This window comes from Lepus europaeus, chromosome 13, assembly GCF_033115175.1.
Source record: "Lepus europaeus isolate LE1 chromosome 13, mLepTim1.pri, whole genome shotgun sequence".
Taxonomy (NCBI): domain Eukaryota; kingdom Metazoa; phylum Chordata; class Mammalia; order Lagomorpha; family Leporidae; genus Lepus; species Lepus europaeus.
Window position 1 is genome coordinate 29,652,968 of NC_084839.1, and position 17,028 is coordinate 29,669,995.

The following is a 17,028-nucleotide window of genomic DNA, read 5'->3' on the forward strand; positions in this document are numbered from 1 at the left end:
AAAAAGAGCTTTTTTATCCTTATTTCTCTGCCTTCTGTTTAAGATGCTTTGATTCACGTATAGGCCACTGTACAATTAAGAATAAATCATGACATTGTGTGTGTAGCTTGAGCACTTTATGATTTAGCTTTTTCCTCTAAGTTTTTGGTGGTCCATTAGTGTCTGGCATTGCACACAGAGGGCTTGTGCAGGGACACTCACATGGGGCACAGAACTCATGTCTTTCTCTTTGATGAACATTGTCCTGGTAGCAACTTCATGCTTGGTGGATGCAATCAGTGAAAGTCTAGATGATTATTTTCCATTTGAATACTGTGTTAAGCAACTAATAAAAGCAAACGTTCATAATTTTCTCTTGCATTAACTGCTCTATCAGTAGACTAGGATTCTAATAAAATGCTTCTAAGAGGGCAAAAACCAACCTAGAAGACCAATTTATGCCTATTGGGCAACTTGAAGGTAGAATATAGCCTCAAGAAGTAGATGCAATAATACCAATAGTAGTGGTAGTAGTAATCATAATAATGGCTATTCTTATTAAGCACTTGCTGCATGTAAGCACGAAAATCCCGACATACACTGTGGCATCTCATCTTAACAAAAGCCAGATGAGCTAACCTTTTCACAGAGAAAGGAACTGAGATTTCGAGAAGTTCAGCTGTTTTCCCCCAGGTGACCTAGTTTGAAAATGGTGATTCTGAGACTTGAATGTACTTTTCTGCTAAAACTTCCCTGTGGTTTTGCTGCATCATGATTTGTATCTTTGACTTCTGAACTCTCCCATCCTACCCAAGTCATACTTCTCTGAGTACACCTCAACGAACTTTGGATTTTTCGGAAAATTTTATTTTGGAGGCGATGTTGTTCTAAAACTGCCTTCCTTCTCCTTCCTCCACAACAAGCCCGCCTCCCTTCTTGAATTTATCCATAGAGCGTATTTGGTTCCTTTTTGAGTTACTTGGAGAAAGTGAGTTTAGGTACAGAAGCATTACCCATGCAGCTGCCCAATCGGAGTTGCTTTTAATAAACTGCCTTGTCTTCTAAAAGTCTACAACTTTCATTTTTAACCAGATTTAACTTCATTCCTATTGTCTTTTTCTTTTCCATTATGCAACATTCCTCAAGATGTGGATGAGTGCCTGGAACCAAACACCTGCACAAATGGTACTTGCTCCAACCTTGACGGCTCCTACATGTGTTCGTGTCACAAGGGCTATAACCCGACTCCAGACCACAAGCATTGTAAAGGTAAATACTGCACTCTAACGTTCCATTGAACTTTATTTAGGAATAGAGCAATTAGCCTTATAAAAGGGAACCATGCTACTTGTATGTATATGTATGTATGTGTTTATTAAAAATTGTATTTGAAAGGCAGAAATGTGGAGAAGAGAGGGAAATAGAGAATCTTTTCTTCCACTGGTTCACTCCCCAGTTGGCCACAGCAGCCAGGACAAAGCCAGGAGCCAGAAACATTTTCTGGGTCTTCCACGTAGTTGCAGGGGCCCAAGGACAAGGGGGCCATCTTCTACTTCTTTCCCAGACACATTATCAGAGCTGATTGGAAGTGTAGTAGCCAGGAGTTGAACTAGTGCCTACATAGGATGCCAGCACTGTGGGCGGAGGCTTACCCTTCTATGCTGCAGCACTGGCCCCTACTTGTGTTTATTTTGGATGAGCTGCTTGGAGCACATTCTGACTGATGTCTTTGAGAGGAGCTCCTCATGATACTTAAATGCAGACTATAGCTGTTTACATAAAGAAAAACAGTATATACTTATAAAGTGTTTATGAACAACAGTCTGTTTATTTAAAATGTTTTTCTGGCATGGACATGTGATTACACAGTTATGTGAATATTTGAAATAGCACTGAATTGTGTAGATTAAAAAGAAGGATTGTATGTGAATTATATCTCAATAAAACCAGTATAGGCTGGCGCCGTGGCTCACTAGGCTAATCCTCCGCCTTGCGGCACTGGCACACTGGGTTCTAGTCCCATTCGGGGCGCCGGATTCTCTCCCAGTTGCCCCTCTTCCAGGCCAGCTCTCTGCTGTAGCCCGGGAAGGCAGTGGAGGATGGCCCAAGTCCTTGGGCCCTGCACCCGCATGGGAGACCAGGAGAAGCACCTGGCTCCTGGCTTCGGATCAGCGTGATGCGCCGGCCATTGGAGGGTGAACCAATGGCAAACGGAAGACTTTTCTCTCTGTCTTTCTCTATCTCATTGTCCACTCTGCCTGTCAAAAAACAAAAACCAAAAACAGTATTAAGGAAAACAACAACCACATATTGTATAAAATGTAGCAAATGCAGGAAAGCTGAAAAAAGAAAAATAACATAGTCTCATACTTTCATTCATGAATATTTATATCTTGTGAATATGATACGTAAAGATGTACAATTTTATATCCTGATTTTTGTCAGTAGTATGTCATAAGCATTTTCCCTTTGGCTAATTACTCTTTACAAACATTTTTAAAGACTGTGTAATATCCTAGTGTGTGGCGATCTCCCAGGTTTTCTTGTTGTTCTTTTGGTGTTCAACAAAGCTTTTCCAACTGCTCATTTATTATGTAAAAACTACAACAGGCCTGTTTCCTATGTACCTTTGTCTGAATTTTAGAATTATTTCATTATTCTTAATGGTGGAATACTTGAATAATTTTTTTGCTATTTTTTACTATTTTGATAGAATAATTTCTAATTTCTAGATGTCTATTTCCCCTAATTCTAAAAAGATAGCATATGTTTTTATATGCTCATTTCCATTAATAATTCCCTAAGTACTTCTGATTATTAAAGATTTAATACATATATTTATTAACCATTTTCTGTAGGCTTCTGTTCCTATCTTTTCCCATTTTGGGATTTTTTTACTTTTAAAATGTATATTATCGCTTTATATATAATACATGTGTATAAATATGTGTATATATGTATAAAAACAGATGCCATTTTTGTAGCACATTGTTGTAATTTGGCCCAAGTCACCTAATTTTTCTTTTTATAATACTTTTTCTTTAAAGCTTTACTGTTGCCCCATGATAAAACCCACAGATGGTTTCCTTTCTGTTTTCTTCCACTGCTCTTATATCTTAAAACATGTTCTTTCAAAAGGAAAAAAGAATAGTAGAATTTTTCTTCTTTCTCAAATAAGTATCTCAGTGTAAGTGAAGGGTATTGGGTGATGATACATTTCTCATTATGGGAGGCAATGGTAAATACCTCTGTGTCCTTGAAGAAGTGCACCCCGTTCCTCCGCGGGTCAGGAATTCAGGGGCAGCTGCATTGGGTGCCTCGCTGCTTTTGTACAGCAGGACGGCAGCCACTCCCAGGGGAAGTTGAGGCAGACACCTGTCTCTCAGTTACATCCACAGCTTTCCAAAGGATCCTTGACCTCAGCGTTGCCTCAGGCAAATTAAACATAAAAGGTGTTCCCCGCCCCCCACACTTGAAGATCTCAGTGCTGACAAGTCATTGTTCGTCTTTATTTGAATGCTATATCTAGTTTATGTCTGTGTCCTGTCATTTTGTCTGTTCTTTCCTGTCTGCCTCATTCTTCTCACCTGGTTTCTGTGGAAAATGCGTGTTATCTGTCCTCACATGCATATTCCAGACTTGTTTGTCACTATTTCGTTTTTCCATTTGCGTTCTCTGACCCATCCAACTCAATACCACAACTTCCTGTGAACATTCCTTGCTTCTTTCGACCCAAACACTTGCTCGTATCCTACCTTTTACACTCAACTCTTTCTTGACAGAACTGTGATCCTTCCAGTGGTCGGCCATGCAACCCTGGGTAGATAATCTCAGATTTCCAGATCTCATATAATCCTTAAAATTAGGGACTGGGCTCTCGACAGGGATAATGCTCAGAATGGGCACATATGGAGTAAACAGCTCGCTGCCATGTGTTGCTCCTGGCCACTGCCATCCTTGTTGAGGCTACTGCTGTCTGATACGCCTCCTGAGAGCCCCAGGATTCACTCCATCAGCACCATTTGATGCCTTTCCTGGGAGCGCACATTTCCAGTCACCAGAAGCATTGGCAAGGCTGCTGCAGAAACTGCTCTTTGCCTTCCTGTCCTCCTTCTAGTACCAATATGTTGCAGTTTCTGTGCTTGAATGCAAATGTTACTGAGAAGCTATAACTCTCAAACAATGTCTGCTACTTAGAAGAGATATAGAGGGGCCAGCACTCTGGCGCAGCAGGTTAACGCCCTGGCCTGAAGCGCTGGCATCCCATATGGGCACTGGTTTGAGGCCCGGCTGCTCCACTTCCAATCCAGCTCTCTGCTATGGCCTGGGAAGGCAGTAGAAGATGGCCCAGGTCCTTGGGCCCCTGCACCTGCATGAGAGACCTGAAGGAAGCTTCTGGCTCCTGGCTTCGGATCAGCACAGATCAGGCCATTGCAGTCAACTGGGGAGTGAACCATCAGATGGAAGACTCACTCTCTCTCTCTCTCTCTCTCTCTCTCTCTGCCTCTCCTCTCTCTGTTTAACTCTGACTTTCAAATAAATACATAAATCTTAAAAAAAAGATGTAGAACATACAGCAGCTAATTCTGGATAATAGAATATATTAAAAGGCAGTGTAAGTACCTCATGGATGTCATTTGAAGGTCATATGTTCCTGTGATTGTGTGATGACCTCCGTGCTGTGCTTTCCAAACACCCATTATCCCAGACTGATCATCAGACAAATGCAGATTGTGGACATTGTACAGGATCTTGGACTAAACCCTGTAAGAACGTTAAGGTCATGAGGAACAGAGAAAGAATGACTGGAGAGACAAGTAGATGCACCATAGTATCCTGGATCCAACATGATTGGAAGAACTTGTGAAATCCAAATAATGTCCAGAATTCAGTTAAAAAAAAAAGGAATTGTATCAAATCCTAACTCTGACATGTAGAAGCTGTGTGAGCTTGGATAAGTTATCTTTGCTAAGCCTCGCTTTTCTCATTTGCAAAAAGGGAACAACACTGGTACCTACGAGAGCTGATACAGGGATTGCATGAGGGAATACAAAGTCAGAGGTAATTCACGGAGAGTGAGTGGGTGCTCTGGCATTTGGGCAGTGGTGCTTGCTAAATTAGGTGCGTGATCTCTTTCCCTCTTTTGTGCTCCGTTTCTTATTTTCTCTGTCACTCTGCCTTTCAAATTAAGAGACGTGTAAAATGGCTTGTTAAAGCTGAGAAGGATATGCCCGATTCTCTTTGTTCATGGGAAAGCTTGGCAGAGGTGTTGGTATTTGAAGTTAGTCTTAAAATAGTGAACACAAAGGGGCGAAAAAAAAACGTGGCCCGCAGAAGAACAGCACACGCCACAGCTTAGAGGTCTGAAAGGGCTGTGACCTCCACTTGTCCCTTCCCCTTGCCCTCTGCTCTGATTCCATGATGTCTCCCCATTGTACTCGAGGATGGCATGAGTAAAGATCCCATGTCTGCTTTAGAAACCTCCACATGCACACAATGCTCTCCTTACTCCCCTACCAAAGCCTTGCCTTCCTACAATAACATCTTTTTCTTTAATTATCTCACAGTCTTTTCCTAAACCACATCGTTTCATGGCTGCCAAACTTACCCCAGATCATAAATCTGTTTTCCAACATCCCAGCAACTCTGCCCAACTTACGTTGTTGATCATTTTGAATACTGACGCTGTCTTCACCTAAGTGTGCTGACAGTTTTCTTCAGATTATAAATACATTACCTAATGTGTTGATGCATTACTTGTTTCTGTTGACTTTATTGTATCTATACATTTTAGCGTTGTATGTCCTAAACTGAGAAATACCTAGAGATCATTTGTATTCTGACTCTAAGGTGGACTTGTCACAATAATGTGTTCAAAATTCCCTTAAAGAAATGCTTTTCATGAGGAATAATGTGTTCTATTCATCTCTTGGCACAAAAGAAAGAAGCCATTTGTCTCGCATGCCTATTTTATTAGAAAGCTTTCTTTTGTCTCGGGAATTTTGTCCCTCATCACCAAAGAAAAAAAATTTTTTTTGTCTCTACAATTAAGCTGCCTCTGTTCCCCTGTGGTCATTTTAGAGGCTTGTTCAAGGTAGCTGCATTAAAAAAAAAAAAAAAAATTGGTTGCCCCAAGTGCTTCCAAGTATGTTGTTACTTATAACGAGTTAACTCCGACACTCTTCCCAACATAAATGAGTAGCTTATGTAAGACGTCTGGCATATCTTGACAGTCCTTGGAATGGAGGGTATATCCTTGCTGCACACATCTTCACATGGGAATGCTTAATTTGTCATCTTCTATGAGAAAGTCAATAAGAGTTCAAAGCACTAAAAATGTTGTCAGACATTCTGTGGGACCCAACCAACTGCGAGAGCTATTGTTGGTCTGAAGTTCATGAACGGATGTCTCGAGTTTTGTAGACTGTGTTGAAAGAAAATACGACGTAGGCTGATCTTTGCTGCCAAGTATTCCCGAAACTAATAGACTCTGAGTGTTAGAAAGGTGTACAAGAACTCTTAAAATGAAATTCTACTTGAGTATTGAAATTCTCTATGTCAATACTTGGTAGAAATTATTTATAAATGAAAGATGCCAGTAACACAATCAATGAAGCAAGTAAAAGTCACTAGTCAACTAAAGTAATTGCCATGAAAAGTAAGAAACAAATTTTTGTTTTCCAGTTACATGATTAGTTATGTAAGCTGTTTCAAGAAATAGAGTAAACTGACACCTTGCTTATATTGGTGTTAAATTCAAAAAGTTAATGCCTCATTTGTGGTTAAGAGTTGCATTGTTCCTTAGGAAGCAGGTAATTGTCAGTAATGCATGAAGCAAAAGAGTGTATGGTTAATTCCCTTTATATACCTTTCAAATAATCTTAAAACAACGCTCACAGGACTGGCATTGTGGCATAAAGGATTAAGCTGCCACCGTATCCTGTATGGGCCACCGGTTTGAGTCCTAGCTGCTCCACTCCCAATCCAGCTTCCTCCTAATGCACCTGGGAAAGCAGTGGAGGATGTTCCAAGTCTTTGGGTCCCTGACCTCATGCGGGGGACTTGGATGAAGCTCCTGGCTCCTGACTTTGGCCTCGCCTAGCCCTGGCCTTTGGGGAGTGAACCAGCAGATGGAAGATCTCTCTATGTGTATCTCCCCCTCTCCGTGTGTGTAACTCTGCCTTGCAAATAAATAATATAAATCTTTTAAAAATAACATTAAGAACAACAATAAAAAGAAAATAGCAGTCACATTGGTTTTTAAAAAATTGTTTATTTTCATCTTCTAGAAAGGCAGAGCAACAGAGAGAGGCAGAGACAGTGTTCTTTGATCTGATAGCTCACTTCCCAAATGCCCAAAATGGCCAGGGTTGGGCCAGCCTAAAGCCAAGAGCCTGAATTCCATTCACGTCTCTCTTGTGGTAAGAAGGGCCTGAGCGCTTTGGCCATCATCTGCTGCCTCCCAGGATACATTGGCAGGAAGCTGGCTTGTTAGCAGAGGTACCAGGAACTTGAACCTGCTCTCTGATATGGAATGTGGGCCATCCTAGGTGGCAGCTTAAACCATTGTACTACAATGCCTGACCCTGTATGTTGATCTTTAGAACATGGTTTCTTTAAGACACATCTTGTTTGTTTATTACTGCCTTTAGATTAGGGCTCCTTTTTCTTCCTCTGAGTAGAGGGCTGGTATATTTGTTCCCTCTGCTAATCCTTATGACAGACCTGTGGTATAGGTGATGAAGTTCAATCTCACCACGTTTAATAATCAGAAACCCTTATAAACTGACAGAACAGTTTCCCAAAATAGACCTTGCTAAGGCTGTGTTGAACAGACCTTGCTAAGGTTGTGTCTACACAGACAAGTCAAGACAGAAATGCCTAATTAGGCCCAACAGAAATGTTTGGAAAACTAACTCTACTTCTGGAAGTGTTCAAATATTGATGAAGCTTGTCTTTTACTTCAGTTCTGTAGTTATGAATACATGATGTTTCTAGAATGTTTAAGAATTCACGACTGTTGAATTCTTCATTTAGTGGAGGGTTAAGCTTGTGATTATAAAGAAAATTGAAAGTATGTAATTGTAAAACTTAAAAATATAAGGAAGAGGGAGGAAAGGTATGGTGGGAAGTATTATGCTCTTAAAACTGTATATATGAAATTCAAAAAAATTATTGCAAAAATTAAAGGGAATAGAGGGAAGAAGTGGGCCATGAGGGTGGGAGGAGGGGAGGCAAGTATGATTATGTTCTTAGAATTGTATCTGTGAAGCATGAAATCTGTTACTTTTATGTTAATAAAATTTTTAAAGAGATTCATTCTCAGCTTTACCTTCAACCAAGACATTTTCAAAACTGTTTTGTCTTATTTAGTTAGTTACTGGTTTTATTTACTTTGAAAGGGAAGGAGGGAGAGAGAGAATGACCTCTCCCATCAACTGGTTCACTTCCCAAATACCTGCAGGAGTCAAGGCTGAGCCAGGCCAAAGTCAGGAGCCAGTGATTCAATCCTGATCTCCCACGTGGTTGGGCAGGGACCAATTATTTGCCCCATCACCCGCTACCTCCCAGTGTGCCCATTAGTGGGAAACTGCAACTGGGAGGGAGCTGAGACTCAAAACCAAGCACTCTTTATCAGAATTTTATTTTCTACTGGGAATGCAAAGAAAATTTTTCTGAGTACAGCAGTACTTGGTACTCAGCCTTAGAATTCTGGTATTCTGGTGTTAGAAGTAAATAAATTTGAGAATTATTTGTATCAATAGATGCTTTCTTGTGGTTTAATTATATAACATTTTCTTACTTTTTGGCATTTGCTACTTTTTGGTTGCAAGCTCCAAAAGCAGCTAACAAAATGAACAAGTATGAACACAGCCTTTCACTGAGCTTAGTTTGCTAATTTTTTGTTTTGTTTCGTTCTGGTGGTCTTGTTCGTTTGGTGGTATGATTTTTAGATTGCCTAATATGTAACAGTCTAAGCTGAGAAAATCTTTAATCGTGTACCTGCATTGCTTTTGTTTATAAATTATATGCCTGCTGTAGAACTCCGGGAGCAGAGATGGCCTTTGGGAAGCTGATGATCTGGTTGGGGGAAAACCGAGCAGTGTCTTAACTGCATCGTCGAATGCTCGCCACAGCGTTCCCTCCCTGGCAACCCAGCCATCATCACCCGCCATTTCTCTTGGCCTCCTTTGTGACTCTGAGAAGGAGCTCAGTGTTCTTTAACACAACTCTTTGACTTTATGGTTCAGCTTCTAAATAAAGTAGAAATGTCAGATTCCTTCCCTAACTGCCCACATTTTGGCTTTTATTTCTCAAATTTTTGGTAGAGCTTTATTACTGCCTTCTTTCTTCCAGCTCAACAGTAAGACATTGTTCTGTGTGCTGCAGGTTCTAGCGTCTACTTTCAACCCTGAAATATTTCATAATGTACTTTTGTTATATCCAGAGAGGGAGAGAAGCTAAATTTTGTATTACAAGTAGTTTACTTACACATTTATTGTCTGCCTGTTCCTGTTTCTGGTCCACAGGTCAGCACACTGAGGTTGGTAGAAGGAGCACTGATGGGCTGGCACTGCTCATGTTTGATGATGTCTCACATGAGAAACGCTATTGTTTTTGAACCAGTAGCCCTAGAAGGCATTGCACTTTTCTTGATGTCCTCTGCATTTTCCTTGATGTCCTCTGTTCCCAGACATTTGTCACCGCTTCTGTTTACAGATATCGATGAATGTGAGCAAGGGAATCTGTGCATCCATGGGCAGTGCAGAAACACCGACGGCTCCTTCAGGTGTACCTGTGGCCAAGGCTACCAGCTGTCTGCAGCTAAGGACCAGTGTGAAGGTAGGAGGGTGGCAGCATGAACTGCTGGGGTTTCAGCCTATAGCACCTGCTCTGAAAACTGGTGCACTCGGTGCAGGGAGGAGGAACCTGCCCAGGTGATTGCTATGTAATGCTGGGAAGACAGGTATTAGTAATTAGTGGCTAGGTGTTAATGTCGGCCCAATTAATAGCAGATTCCCTGTGTAATTCTATCTATAGTACTATCATTCCCCCCTTTCAGACTAACTACTGTCATGATATTCCACGTTCTAGGAAGGAATGATTGGGGAGGGTTATGATATTACTGTGGATGGATGCCTTTGTAATTGCCACCATATACTGTGGCTTTTATAACACTCCCAGGAGATTTCTTTCGCTCATTCATATTCAAAGTTTGTATGTGGACACAGATATGACATGTTTCCTTATAATGGAACAATTGGTCTTATACGGTATGGATTCTGTTTTTAAACAAGAAATGACATTTTAAAAACTCTAAGAACTTGGCTTGTCAATAGTTTTTTTTTAACTATTCTACTTAAAAAAACATAGATTGTATTTAAATTCAATGAAGGATTTTGTGTTGGAGTTTCAGCAATGAGACAATCATTATATCCAGCTGTTTTATGCTGTGGCATGCTATAAACTTTAGTTTCTGTACTTAGCTTTAAAAGATATTTGTCTTCAAAAATATCAATACAGAAGACTTTGGGGTAGTACTGAAGTAAATAGTGTCCCCCTTATAGGTAAAGATGAAATTTGTGAAATATGTCCTATTCTTAGAGTTAATAGTAGGGATTCTGAACTCAGTGGGTTCACTAGACTTTTTAAGGTAATATCTCATTGAACTTTAAAAATAACTCACTTCCCAATAAGCACATGCTTCCTGAGCATAAACATATGATATCACTCATGACAAGCCAAGTATTGAGAGTTTTTAAAATGTCATTTCTTGTTTAAAAACAGAATCCATACTGTATAAGACCAATTGTTCCATTATAAGGAAACATGTCATATCTGTGTCCACATACAAACTTTGAATATGAATGAGCGAAAGAAATCTCCTGGGAGTGTTATAAAAGCCACAGTATATGGTGGCAATTACAAAGGCATCCATCCACAGTAATATCATAACCCTCCCCAATCATTCCTTCCTAGAACGTGGAATATCATGACAGTAGTTAGTCTGAAAGGGGGGAATGATAGTACTAAATGAATAAACTAATCAGTTTATTCTAGATTGTATGAGTCCCTCTCATAGTTTTTAATCTTAATTTTTAAAAAAGCTTTGTTTATTTGAAAGGTGAAGTTGCATAAGGGAGAGAGAGAGAGAGACAGACAGACAGAGACACCGAGACACCTTCCATCTGCTGATGTACTCCCCAAATGCCCTCAGAGGGAGAGGGGAGAGAGAGGCCTTCGATCTGTTGGTTCACTCCCCAAATTGCCCCAACAGCCAGAGCTGGGCTGATCCAAAACCTGGAAACTGGAGTTCCTCCCAAGTCTCCCACATGGGTGCAGGGGCCCAAGCACTTGAGCCATCTGCTGCTGCTTTCCCATAAACATTAGCAAGGAGCTGGATGAGAAGTAGAGCCCTGGGATATGAACCAGTGCTCATATGGGAACTTCAGTGTCACAGACAGAGGCTTAACCCGCCATACCACAACACCTGTGCCTCCTAGCTCATTGTTTAAAATTGTAGGGTCTCCTGGGGTTTCCCTGCTGGGGTACTACTGGCTTTTTCTAGATGCCAGTTTAAGTCACATAATGATTTCAAATGAATTATAAACCTGATCGTGTCTAGACCTCCTTCATATGAGTGACTGACATTGTTTTTGAGGCACCCAGCTCTAATTTCTTTGTGCTCTCTTGCTCACAGACATTGATGAGTGCCAGCACCATCACCTCTGCACTCATGGGCAGTGCAGGAACACCGAGGGCTCTTTCCAGTGCGTGTGTGACCAAGGCTACAGAGCATCTGCTCTTGGAGACCACTGTGAAGGTGAGAACTGCGCCTGGTTTCAGAATCAAAGGGAGATCTGGGCATCATCTCAGCCTCTGGCCCCACGTTCAGCCCTTTGACTTCACTGTTGAGGACACTGGAACCCTCTGAAGCATTTTCCCCAGGGTCACACAAATGATGCAGAAAAGGAAGGCTTAGAACTGTCTCTGAGAATTGTGCGAGCTCAAGAAAGGAGTAAACAGCTGGGTTAAGTTGCCAGTTATAGATGGTTTATCTTATTTGCATAGTTCCAAAGTATGTCATGCAGGACCAACTTTATAGTGTTCCAAAGAAGTAGATATAAATTAATTTTCCAGAATAATTAGAAGGTTAAGAGCCAACCTTTGAGCTTTTTGTATAATATTTCTCAAGGATGTTCCATGTGTCTAGCATGGTGCAGAGTCACCAACTTAATATGCTACTTGCCATGGCTCAGCACCTCTCTGTGGAGGTCAGGGCTGTGTAAGAGTGGGACTGTCTGCTCCCAGCATGCCCTTCCCGCTATCATCAACCTGTCACTTGTGATGTTTCTCTGTGATCAGGATCCCCCACATTTGTTTTTACCACTTCACCTTCTACCTTGCTACATTTGATGTCTATTTATGAACCAGAAACATGGGTGTGGTCAGGGTAGGCCCCCACGTGCAGAGTCCAAGTGTTTTAAAGAAGTGGCGCACTAGGTTAATCCTCCTCCTGCAGCGTCGGCATCCCATATGGGCGCCGGATTCTGTCCCAGTTACTCTTCTTCCAGTCCAGCTCTCTGCTGTGGCCCAGGAGGGCAGTGGAGGATGGCCCAAGTGCTTGGGCCTCCGCACCCACATGGGAGACCAGGAGGAAGCACCTGGCTCTTGGCTTTGGATCGGCGTAGCTCAGGCCATTGCGGCCATTTGGGGGGTGAACCAATGGAAGGAAGACCTCTCTCTCTCTCTCTCTCTCACTCACTCACTTTCTCACAGTCTGTATCTCTACCTGTCAAATAAATAAATAAAATCTTTTAAAAAATAAAAAGAAGTGGGTGAGCTTTCCATGGGCTTGTTTATAGCACACATTTTCATGGAACCAAATCCTTTTTCATTTGCAATCCAGGTGGTTGGTGAAGATCTAGAGTAGTTCATAGCATCCTGCATGTCTACCCAGAGACCTTGGCACAGTCAGGTCCCAAAGTGGCTGGATGCCTGTGCCCTTGTGCCACTAGGAATATCAAATGACCCAGCCCTTCAGCAGGGCAATTTGGATTATGTTTCAAAGGTCTGGAATTTTTATATTATCAATGACTCTGTAAATCAACTTCTAGGATTTTACCCTACTGTGATAATGTTCCTCAAAGGGTTAATGACATGAAAAGTTGTTCTCCATACCCTATTGAAATATAGGCAAGTGGTCAAATAAGTGATAGATCAGTGTAATACAGTACAACTGAAATTCATGTTTGGGCACTCTGTACCATGATTTAACAAGGTAAATATAGATGTTCAAAACATGACATTCCAAGACAGGAGGGGCAGTTGTGTTGGGGGAGCCAGCCATGGAAAAACAAGAGGTGGCAAGGTGCATCCTAGGAGCTGAAAATCAGAACTGACCATCAGACCCCCTTCTGCTCGGTTTCCAGCCAAGCCAAGAGTCTTGGGTGATGTTGCCCTTCTGTGGGTACGTTTGTTCCTCTGTGTTGTGTCTTCTGTTGTGAAGCCATCCTAACAAATGTCCGAGGTTTTCATTCAAAAACACATCCATTACATGAAAAGCCAAATGAAAACGTTTCAGCCAACTTGGTTTTCATTTATAACATCTATGTTTATAGGATACAATTACGTTCCATAAGAAAACTGCTTCTGGAATGTATAGCGAGACCCTCTTCTCTGAAAGTCAGAGCTAATTTCCCTAGTGTTCTGGGTTATAAATAGGACTGGAGTCTATCCAGTTAATCCAGAGCTCCTTTGAAACTATATTAGCACTTCACCCTGCTTGTACTCAACTAGGGCTGCTTCTGCCCCTCCCTGGTGGTTCTGAGCTGTAATGAAGCAAACTCTGGCTGCTCACATACCTCTCACAGCTGTGGGAGGAAGAGCCCTCTTTCTGGTTGGCCTTTTATATTTACACGTGTCATTTTCCCCTAATAACTCTGGCAGAGACCTTGTTTGCCTACAGCATTATCCTGCAGCCTTGCTGGCCTCCTCCTAGAGTCAGAATCCCAAATGCTGTGCTCGTGGCTGCGTGCGACTTACATAGCATACACAGTAGCCACTCTGTCCGAGACCATGGGTGGCCTCCATTGTCCTGGTTCTTGGAGGTCTTGGACCTCTGAGCCTTCAAAGGCTCTGCCCCTGCCTCACTCCCCTTCCAGGCAGTCATTAATTCCATTTCTGCCTTAAGCCTTCCCCAATCCCTTACTAAGATTTCTCCCAGGAAGCCCCTTGCAAAGCCTAACAAGGCAATTCATTGCTCACTCTGCCTACCTGTGGCCTTTTGCCTTTGATTATTTCCTTGTGGATAAGATCTTTAAAAAGTGGGAAGTAGTGATAGCGTTGCCTTGTTTCTGTGACTCCATTCCAGGTCAAAGTCATTCCTTGTTTCATTCTTGTATTCTTTCAACATCTGTTTCCTTAGGGTCAAATCTGTACCAGTCACTGCTCTAGGCACAAGGTGTATAATAAGGAACTAAACAGTCATTCCTGCCCCCCACGCAGCTTACATCCTAGTGGGAGGTGTAACAAACAACATGGCTAAGACAAATATAGTTTGCTAAATGGCAATAAATTTTAAGGAGAAAAAGTGGGATATATGGGGCGTGCTTGAGGGAGGGTGGTGATGTTAAATAAGGAGGCAAGGAGAGTCTTCCCTGAGATGATGACATTTGATTATTTATGGGAAGAGCATTCCATTCAAAGGAATAGCAGGTGCACAGGCCCCAGCGCAGGATTTGTGGTAGAGATTAGGAGCTCCACAGGAGCACTTTCAGTTTGCATGCCTAAAATACATGTTCGAATGAAGATATCCAAAGGGCAGCTGAACTTACGCATTTGGAATTCAGGGGTGACTTCTAGGCTGGGTGTCACCAGCATAGACAGTGTTTAGAGCCAGAGGATTAGATGGGGTCACCAAAAAAGTTTGAATATGGTTAGAAGAGAGAAGAAATCCTGGGCCCCGCAACACTTAGCTGCAAGAAAATGGATAGAAACCAGCAGAGGAGACTGATGAAAAAAGTGACAGTTAAAAAAGGAAGAAAGCCAGAATCCAAGAGAAGAAAATAATAGGGATGATTGAACATTATTGCAATGTCAGAGGAGAACCAACAGTTGACTGTAGGATTTAGCAAGGTGGGGATTGCTGGTGAGCTTGTCAAGCTTCGTCTTTGTAGAGAGGAAACCAGGATTCACTGTTGGTTTCCCTCTAACCTGTTCCTCAACTCCTAGTAGGAACCTTTCTTCACACCACCCTAGATGGTGGGGTTGAATGATCCATTTTGGGCTTTCAATGTTCAACCTAAGAAAAAGATCTTAGGAAAAAAATTTAAATTATACCTGACAAATCCACACTTAAAATAATGCTGTTTCCCTCTGATAATTACTGTTGGATTTTGGAAAATGGATGAAAATGAAATTAAAGTAATGTGAATGGAGATGACCATGTTTCCATTATGCTAGGTGATTGGGTGTTTCTCTTGTTGTTGACACTCATTTTTGTCATTCTCCTTGATAGTTTTTTGAGTTGAAGTTTTTGATAGGATGCCAATACGTGGGTATACTTCTTTTCACTTTTTTATCTCCATTTCTATGGAGCAAAAGAGAGGTTAATCTAAAAAGAAGTCCCTTAATATTTACCCATTAGACTAGTTATAGAGTTAATGAAATAAATATGGAATAGTTGAGGCTCTTGTACACTGCCAGTGGGAATGTAAAATAGTGAGCCACTTTAGACAAGTTTGTCAGAAATTAAACATCGTCCTGTGTGAGCCAGCCATTCTATTCTTTGATACTTACTTAAGGAAAATGAAAGCATGTGTTCACATACACACTTCCATGTGAATGTTTTTAGAAACTTTATTCATAATAGCCCAAAATGGAAATAACCCAAATGCTCATCGAAAGGAAATTGAATAAATAAATTGTGGTGTATTCATACAATGGAATACTACTTAGTACTTAAAGGAGAGAACTATTGATACAGTCTGGATGCCTCTCAAAAATGTGATGCTGAGCGGAAGAAGCCAAACGCAGAAGGGGCAAAGGGAACTTGTTGGGGTGTGCAAATAAATACCTAGACCTCGGTGTGATGGTGATTACAAGGATGTGTCCACATTGGTTACAGCTCATTGGACCAGATTCTTAAAATAGGCACATTTGTTGTGTGTGATTGTGCTTCAGAAAAGTTGAACACACGAAACAAACACTGACAGCCTGTTTTGGTTGAGTCAAAGTCACATCAGCTGTGATTTATGATTAGTATTCAGAAACATTTGAAGTCTGGATTGCCACTCATAATAAGCTGTCTTTAATTTGATAGAATGAAATGATAAGGCATTCACTTATTTCTGTTTTGTTTGCCCTTTGAGTAGTACAGAAGCCACTCACAGGTTGATTGGTTGATTGGCTTCTATAAGAAAAAATTCAGTGTCGCTGTGCTCGAACCAGACAGTGGCGACAATGATGAGACCACAACAGTCTCCATGTTCACTTCTTCCTGAAGCCGCTCTTGTAGTTTAGCAGTGATTATAATTATTTGCAAGAAATGCCATAAAATGCCAAAATTCTCAGAAAACAAAGAAGGTTTTGTTCCTTTGCTTTCCTCAGTGCTAATAATTTAAATCCTGCACAGACATGACAGAAGAGGGACTCATGGAGTGTGTTAGAAATAATGAGCTCTGACTAGGAATAAATGTGGTCATAAACAGCCCTGGAGAAAGATCTGCCCAGTGTTCGTGCAGCGAGCGGGTCATTAATTGTCTCACATGCTCACAGTCAGAACTCATTATTGGTTACGTAAACCATTTTTAGTTGCACATATGCTATAAATATTTACATTTTTGAGAATCTAGGCAACATTAAACCTGTTGTGGTAGCTGTGAAGTAAGTGACTTCAAGCAGGGTTTTATCGGCCTGGTCCCCATTCCTTCAAGAGTCTGTCTTCCTTCCCTTCACCCATTTTCTACCCTGTTATTCACTCCAAGTGGATTCCTTCTGATATATGGAGTCCTGTTTTTAAATTCGTTTGACCTCTTTGAAGTTTCT

At 41.3% G+C, this 17,028-nt stretch overlaps 1 protein-coding gene across 3 annotated transcripts in view; it reads left to right on the top strand.

The window, feature by feature from the left end:
- LTBP1 (latent transforming growth factor beta binding protein 1) overlaps positions 1–17,028 on the top strand; it is a 445,454-nt gene that overhangs the window by 339,650 nt on the left and 88,776 nt on the right. For all 3 annotated transcript variants that reach the window (XM_062209234.1, XM_062209235.1, XM_062209236.1), the window contains 3 exons: positions 1,126–1,248; positions 9,700–9,822; positions 11,681–11,803. In XM_062209234.1, the coding sequence (XP_062065218.1) occupies positions 1,126–1,248; positions 9,700–9,822; positions 11,681–11,803 (369 nt within the window). The remainder of the gene's footprint in view (positions 1–1,125; positions 1,249–9,699; positions 9,823–11,680; positions 11,804–17,028) is intronic.